This window comes from Polyodon spathula, chromosome 5 (assembly GCF_017654505.1).
Source record: "Polyodon spathula isolate WHYD16114869_AA chromosome 5, ASM1765450v1, whole genome shotgun sequence".
Taxonomy (NCBI): domain Eukaryota; kingdom Metazoa; phylum Chordata; class Actinopteri; order Acipenseriformes; family Polyodontidae; genus Polyodon; species Polyodon spathula.
In genome coordinates, this window is record NC_054538.1 from 50,711,155 (window position 1) to 50,719,988 (window position 8,834).

Here is an 8,834-nt window from a genome sequence, read left to right on the forward strand (position 1 = left end):
GGGCCCCCTTAGTACAACAGTGTGCTGCCTTCCAGGAGCCTCTGTCAAGCACATCACTGAAAACGTGGACAGGCTCCTAGAACGAACAGGAGATGACCCGGTAGTAGTCGTCCACATCGGTACAAACAATATTGGAAGAGAGAGACCAAAATCCTTGCAAAACAAATTCAGAGAGCTAGGAAGGAAATTAAAAGACAAGACCAAAACTGTGGTATTTTCTGGTATACTTCCAGCACCTTGCAAAGGACCATATGGACAGCTGGAAATAATTAATCTAAATGCATGGCTGAAGGCTTCACCTATCTTGATCATTGGACCACATTCTACAACAAGGACTATCTGTATAGACGGGACGGACTGCACTTAAATAAAAAGGGAACCAATCTACTTGGAGAAAAGATCCTCGAGCAGGTTCAGAAGCATTTAAACTAGAAAGGGGGGAGAAATCAACAAAAAAAAAGAAGGGAGACCGCATCAAAACAAGGACAACAACTCAGGTAAGACAACCATTAAATGTATTTATCTAAATGCTAGAAGTATTAGAAGCAAAATTTTAGAATTTGAAGCTACTGTACTAACAAGTAACTACGATGTGATAGGTGTTACAGAAACTTGGTTGTCTGAGAGTGATGGGGACAAATATAATGTTTGTGGTATACACTGTATAGGAAAGACAGGCAGGACAGAAGAGGTGGAGGGGTAGCGCTATACATAAGAAACAGTCTTGAAGCCCAGGTGTTAAACCTGGACAAAGAAAATAAAGCCAAATCAATATGGGTCAGAATAACGGACAAAAATTCAAAGGGCATAATAATAGGAGCATGCTATAGACCACCAGATTCAGACGGCGAGCAAAATAATCTGTTATACAATGACATTAGAAATGTAGCAAAGTAGAAGCCATACTAATGGGGGATTTCAACTTCCCCCATATAAAATGGGAAAACCCAGTGGGTAGCACGACGGACAAAACTGAAATGGTGGAAATGACAAATTACTGCTTCCTAACACAATTTGTCAAGGCATCGACTGCAGGTGAGGCATGCCTTGATTTAGTCGTTTCAAATAACGAAGACAGAATAACTAAAACAGAGGTAAGAGAACCACTGGCAAACTCAGACCACAACATGGTCTCATTTGAAGTCCTTTTTAAAACCCAAAAAGTAATGACTAAAGCTAAGGTTTACAATTTTAGAAAAGCAAACTATAAAGGTATGAAACAGAGACTAACAGAAATAGATTGGAATAAAATACAGAAAACATCCACAGAAATAGGATGGCTTCAAAAATTTAGTATTAGAGGCGCAAAACAATTACATCCCTAAAGTAGGCAAATCTAAATATAAAACAAAATTGCCAAAATGGTTTAATAGATCAATTAAACAAAATATTCAGCGAAAAAAGGCACTTTACAGAGCATTTAAAAGGGACCAAAAACAAGTCAAAAAGGAAGTTAGAAAGGCCAAGAGAGAAATAGAAATGAACATTGCTAAGGGAGCTAAAACCAATTCCAAAATGTTATTCCAATATTACAACAGCAAGAGAACATTCAAAGAGGAGGTTAAATTTCTAAGAGATACAAATGGCAAAATCATAGACGAAGAAAAGAAATAGCAAATATATTAAAGGATTACTTTTCACAAGTTTTTACAAAGGAGGATATGGACAACATGCCCCACATGTCAACCTGTTCCTATCCAGTTTTAAATAACTTTAGCATAACCGAGGTAGAAGTGTTAAAGGGACTAGGAGCTCTTAAAATAAACAAATCCCCTGGGCCAGACGAGATCCTCCCAAAAGTACTCAAAGAAATTAAAGAAGTTATTTACAAACCGCTAACCAAGATCATGCAACAGTCTCTTGACCCAGGGATTGTACCGACAGACTGGAAAATTGCAAACGTAATACCAATCCACAAAAAGGGAAACAAAACTGAACCAGGTAACTACAGACCAGTAAGCCTGACTTCTATTATATGCAAACTTATGGAAACTATAATAAGATCCAAAATGGAAAATTACCTATATGGTAACAGGGTCCTCGGAGACAGTCAACATGGTTTTAGGAAAGGGAGATCGTGTCTAACTAACCTGCTCGATTTTTTTGAGGATGCAGCATCGATAATGGATAATTGCAAAGCATATTATTTAGATTTCCAGAAAGCTTTTGACAAAGTCTGCATAAAAGATTAATTCTCAAACTGAACTAAATTGGGATTTGAGGAAACACATGTACATGGATTAGGGAGTGGTTAACATGTAGAAAACATAAAGTACTGATTAGAGGAGAAAGCTCACAATGGAGTGTGGTAACCAGTGGAGTACCACAGGGATCAGTATTAGGTCCTCTGCTATTCCTAATCTACATTAATGATTTAGATTCTGGTATAGTAAGCAAACTTGTTAACTTTGCAGATGACACAAAAATAGGAGGAGTGGCAAACACTGTTGCAGCAGCAAAGGTCATTCAAAATGATCTAGACAAGATTCAGAACTGTCTAGATTTAATAGAGAAAAGTGTAAGGTACTGCACACAGGAAATAAAAATGTGCATTATAAATATCATATGGGAGATACTGAAATTGATGAAGGAATCTATGAAAAAGACCTAGGAGTTTTTGTTGACTCAGAAATGTCTTCATCTAGACAATGTGGGGAAGCTATAAAAAAGGCCAACAAGATGCTTGGATATATTGTGAAAAGTGTTAAATTTAAATTAAGGAAAGTAATGTTAAAACTGTACAATGCATTAGTAAGACCTCATCTTGAATATTGTGTTCATTTCTGGTCACCTTGCTACAAAAAGAATATTGCTGCTCTGGAAAGAGTGCAAAGAAGAGCCACCAGAATTATTCCAGGTTTAAAAGGCATGTCATATGCAGACAGGCTAAAAGAATTGAATCTGTTCAGTCATGAACAAAGAAGACTACGCAGCGACCTAATTCAAACATTCAAAATTCTAAAAGGTGTTGACATTGTTGACCCAAGGGACTTTTTCGACCTGAAAAAAGAAACAAGGACCAGGGGTCACAAATGGAGATTATACAGAGGGGCATTCAGAACAGAAAATAGGAGCCACTTTTTGACAGAGAATCGTGAGGGTCTGGAACCAACTCCCCAGTAATGTTGTTGAAGCTGACACCCTGGGATCCTTCAAGAAGCTGCTTGATGAGATTCTGGGATAAATAAGCTACTAACAACCAAATGAGCAAGATGGGCTGAATGGCCTCCTCTCATTTGTAAACTTTCTTATGTTCTTATAAAAAAATTGATAAGGAGACTCTCCCTCAGGATCCTCACAATATCCAAAACCGGCTTTGCATTCATTTTCTCCAGCATTTTTCCAAAACAAATTTGCCAGCGAAGAAGCTAGTCACATTACTTTTTACATCACTTTCATTGGCTGATTTATTCTGTGGCGTAATGTTGCTTCTACAAAGTCAACAGTCCTTTGATATAGCTGCTTGCAACAAACATGTGGTTTCCATGCAAGTGTTTTTTTTTTTTTTTTTACACGAGAAAAATGTCTCAAATCTATTCAGAAGGTCCCCCCAAAAATAATTATCCCCCACCAGAGATACATATCCCCCATAGGAGATATTTTTAAGGTCAGCAAACATATGTATAAATGTTACTGTCCATCTGTCTTTATTTAAAATACTTTACATTATCTTGATGATTCTAATTTAGAATTTTCAGCTGGGAGGGGGGGAAAGAATATCACAAACATGCTTGTTATTTTTTTTTATTTGTAATCAAGCCTTTTGCACTTATAGAAATAAACTAACTAGCTCACTAAGGAAAGCCAAAACTGAATGGTTAGAAAGCATTCCTCAAAACTTTTCAAATCCTACGGTTTGGTCTATGATAAAAGGCCAGCTCTGGAAAGGGGACAGTGTCTGGCAAGTCGCAGCTGACATAGCCGATCTTTTCAATGTTTTTTGCTTCTTATTTTAATCCAGTTGATACTCCGTTTGACTTTGGTACACCCTCGCCAAAATCTTTATTACAGGATACACACTAGTATAGGTTATGGACATATTACTTAAACTTGAGTCACTCATCAACTGGCCCAGATGGCATCTCTGCTACAATGCTTAGGTGCACTACTCAAACCATTGCTCCACACTCATGGGTTATTCTGATTCACAAGGAAATGATTCAGGATTGGTTTCTAATTATGGGCCAATTTGCATTTTTCCTGTTGTCTCTAATGTTCTGGAGAGGATTGTGTACAGCTTTTGTGAAGGACTGAGGACACACCATGCCGATTATGTTTGTGGCAAAGTCCTTCCAAATATTGTTTTACATCTTTACAAGAGTTTGGTAAGACTTATTTTAGAGTACAGCTGTTTGTCTGGGACTCATTTAAAAAATACAATAATAAGGAGCTTGAGTCTGTGCAAAAACTTGCTTGTAGGACTGTACTGAATAACTGGAATTGGGATTCTACTTATGACAGCCTTCGTAGTCGTTCTTCTCTTAAACCATTAAGTGGCAGAATATCCTATTTTATTCTTGTTCATTTCTATAAGGTTCTGCATTCACTGTGTTCTCCCTCTGTCAGTCTGTGCTTGTAAAACACCTGGGCTGCAAGTCTCCACAGCGCTGCTCTGACCATCATTCCTTAGGTCTTCAGTTGTGTCGTTATTCTTTCTTCGGCACAGCCTTGGGGTGATGGAAAGCCCTTCTTGATTCCATTGTGTCAAGTCTCTCCGGGTTTAAAAATGCTGGTCAGCATCATCTGCACCTGAGGTGAACTTGTTTTAGTTGTAATGAAACTATTAAAAAAACATAAAGATCATTATCTTCTTTCAATATATTTATATGCATTTGTACATATGTATATATATATATATACACACACACACGTGTGTGTGTGTGTGTGTGTGTGTATATATATGTATGTGTGTATTTTTTATTGACATTACTTTGGATGTATAGTAATTGTTGAATTGTTTATTACTGAGTATGGTCTACTTAGGCCTCTCTTTGTATTTGTACTGCACTATTGAGATTGTATCTGTGCTGGCTCTGTGTACACAAGCTGAATAAACTAAACTAACTCTTAGAATTTTCAGCTGGGAAGGGGGGGGGGGGGAGAATATCACTAACATGCTTGTTATTTTTTATTTTAAATCATTTTTTAATTGTTTAATTTGTTGCCATGTCAGACTAGATACAATTATATAAGCATATCAGAGAAACACTGCCTGTTGAGACCACCACATGCTTGCTTACTTGGGTCTTAAACAGTCTGTAATGCAAAATAGGTGCGCAGCCCTGATTCATTTCTGAGCCACCTTAAAAACACTGATTTTTATTTACATTTTTTTGGGAGGGGGGGGGGGGCGGACAAACAAAAAAAAAGCAAATAGTTTCTTTATTTTGTTGTTTCCTCCTGTAAAGTGATCCATTTACAAAGTAATGTCTTAATAGCTGTATATGTTTGCATTGTTTTTTCAGCACACATTTATTTTAGACATTACTAAAACAATATTTCAAGTATCAATTTAAGAATTCCAATTAGAATAGTCCAAATTACTGTCTCTTCATCCTGAAGTTCCTCTTCGGAGGACTGACTTTGCCTCTCATGTCTCTCCATATCTTCAACCAAGTAAGAAGACTCAGAAAAAAGATCTTGAACTGTCCAATCATAGTAGACTTTCATTTCAAAACTACTTTCTTGATAAGACGGATGCCCATAAATGCCTATTCCCACAGGTCGCAGAAATTCCACTGGCACAACTACAACATCTTGACCACAGGTTGCTGAGTGGAGTTTATAGTTGTCAAAGCTGGGGTGTAAGGTTTTGTCAGAAACATACAAGTCAGCATCACCTGTAAGACTCTGCATGTAAAGAGTGATTTTTCCATCATGGTTAAGCCTTAAATAGCTGTAGTTACCTCCGCCAACATGGCCTTGCACCACATGAAGCAGGTGCCATTCCTCAAGAACTGGTTCTTCAAAGCTTTGAATGAGGCATAGGGCCTCTGAAAGGAGCAGCACTGCGAGAATTTTACTTCTGTGCAGATACATCGTTAGAGCCAATCATCAGTCACAGGGTTTGTCATCTGTATATTTCCTGAAATAAAAATTCAACGTTATTATTTTAGATAGATGTACAACAATTTTTAAACCTATGTAGGCTACTGTTGTGAAAACAAAACATGAAACATTTGCAGTTGGGCACGCTACTGAAAAAAAGGAACTTTACTAATTTCTTCAGAAAAAGTAATATAATGTCCTTTACCACTTAATACAAAAAAGTAGTGCGTTATAGTACTTGTTATATTTCTCTCTCTTGTCTTGTTCTGCGAAAGTTATTGTGACTATTGTTTACTTTTTAACTATATGTCTAGTAATTTTATTTTATTTTTTTGATCAATTATTTTTATTAATTCCAAAACTGGGAGAAAATCAGGAACGTTCAATATTATTGAACCTGCCTCACCGCTGCAACCCCAGCACTCTCGAGAGACTAAGATAAGCACAGGCTCCCTCCGAAACGAGTGCAGGCTCCTGGCCAGCCAGAGGGGTCGCTGTTGTGCGGCGAGCCAAAGAATCCCCAGCCAAACTAACCCCTCCCCACCCGGGCAGTGCTTGGCTAATTGTGCGCCATCCCCTGGGAACTCCCTTCCATGGTCAGCAGTAGCATAGCTTGGATTCGAACTGGCGATCTCAAATATAAAAGGCGCAGGGCCTTTACCGGATGCGCCACTTTATTTAAATAAATAAATAAATAGATAAATAAGTGGTATGTACACTCAAGTACGCACTCCTCTCGATCTTGTCTTACTATTAAACTTCAAAATATGCAGTGGTAGACGCATTTCCTGTATGATATTTTTGAAGTGTATCATCAAATTTGGCCTGGAGGGACACAATTTTGTTTTGTTTCTAGTGCCTAGCCTTATTCAAATACACGGCTCAACAAACTGCCCCATGGCTTCCTATTGCTGTGAGACATCCCGCAAGAGAGATCGTGTCATCTGTGCTGAGGCACCGGCTTTACAGCAGTCTGGCGCATCGGGGGTCAAAAAGAAGACCACTACAAGTGTACAACAGAGAAATGGTAATGAGACTAAACTTGTTTATTTTTTGGGAAAGTAACTCATTAAAAATTAAACCCATTACATTACCTTGTTATTGACAAAAGTAATATTATTACAGTAGTGCATTACTTAAGTAGCTAGTTACCACAACTGTGAACATTTGTCAAATCATTTGAAGATTACTTATTTATCCAGCTGAAATGTCCAGTTTATAAAGAACAAAAAGGAAACATCCAATATGTTAAAACAAACCATATGAATGGTTACTGAAAATAACTAAATCTCATTAGTTATGTCAAATTTGTTATTGTTGGGGCCCCAAATAAGTGAATTGGAGCTCAACCTATGCAGAAAGACATTCAAATCATTACATGTGAAATCAACATAGGGTACAAATGTCACATCAGAATTACGCAAAAGTAATTGGTACTGGCCCAGAATATTTCCTTTCGCTGGTCTGGTGAAATAATATTTATCCGTTCATGAGTTATATGGATTTGAATACATCTCAATACAGCTCTTCAATTAGACGTTTTAGCATGAAAGAAGAATTGGCACCACGACAAAAGATTATTTTTCATGAGGGTCCTTTCGTCAGAAAAAAGATCTGTTTGTGAGCTTTTTTCTTGTTATATAAAGCATTCTGAAAACAATCAGTTTGTTTTTAAAATGTCCCACCGCCCCCTTGTCATTAATATATTTTGTTGCCGAGGCGACGCTGTGCAGTTAAGACAGAAAAAACAGCACACACAGCTAGTTTTAATACTTTATTTCATAGGAAAAATGTAAACTAGAAAGTTTATAATAGTACCTTCATAGAAATCAATGACTCTCATGTTCAATATTAATAATTAGTTTGTAAATGTTTGTTCAGTTCTAAAAGTTCTAACGTAATTGTTGCTGTAAATCACAGACATTTACATATATTGAATCTCTTGGGAATTAGTCTGCTCCATCACTATATTTGTTATTTTAATTTGTGAGGAACTCTAAAAAGCAATTGGTTTCTGGTGTGAAGACATACAGATTGCACTTTGATCACTTAAGAGCACTTGGTCCCTTGTTAGCACACCATTCTCCCCTTCTGGGGGATCGAATTTAACATTTTTTTAAATGTTCCCAGTGTTTTAGATCCTAATACGTCACCTGATAGGCTATTCCATACAATGATAACTGCGTAAAAAAAGTGCCTCCCACCTTCTGTTCTAACCCTTACCTTTACTCAGCTTCCACGCACGCCCCTTTTCTACTCTTTGTTAAATTTGAAGTATTGTCTTGGATTAACTTTATCTACACTTATGATTTTACAGACCAATCAAGTCCCCTCTTTCCCTTCTTTTATCCAGGCTGAAGATATATAACTATTCCTTTCTTTTATTATTTATTGAAAATATTACGAAAAGATGATCTAATCTAAAGTTTTGCATTTGTTTGAAATTAACTCTCTTTGCATGATGTAGCTTTTAAGCAACATATAAGCCTAGTCAATACGTACTTTTGAGCAAACTACATGGTGTAGCTGTCAGGCAACGAAATTGCTCAAACGCTCACACGTGCATTCAGCAACTCCGGCTGAAGAAAATTGTGAACCGGCTTACTATTTCCTCAGGAATGGTTGACATGGGGATTCTAACACATGATTGACACTCGTATGCATTTGACCAGGGTTTTTGTTTAATTGCAAATTGAGGGGGAAAAAAAAAAAAAAGTTATTTTTTCATTCATCACTGATTTAAGAAATGCATCAGTAGAAATTGAATTAGAATAGATTGTTTTAAA

General features: G+C 37.1%; 1 protein-coding gene across 1 annotated transcript in view; it reads right to left on the reverse strand.

The window, feature by feature from the left end:
- Positions 1–5,089: 5,089 nt before the first annotated feature.
- Positions 5,090–8,834, reverse strand: part of c5h6orf120 (chromosome 5 C6orf120 homolog) — a 10,855-nt gene continuing 7,110 nt past the window's right edge. Inside the window, exon 3 of the mRNA XM_041250723.1 lies at positions 5,090–6,085. Within this exon, the coding sequence (XP_041106657.1) occupies positions 5,488–6,039 (552 nt within the window). The 5' untranslated portion in view covers positions 6,040–6,085 and the 3' untranslated portion in view covers positions 5,090–5,487. The remainder of the gene's footprint in view (positions 6,086–8,834) is intronic.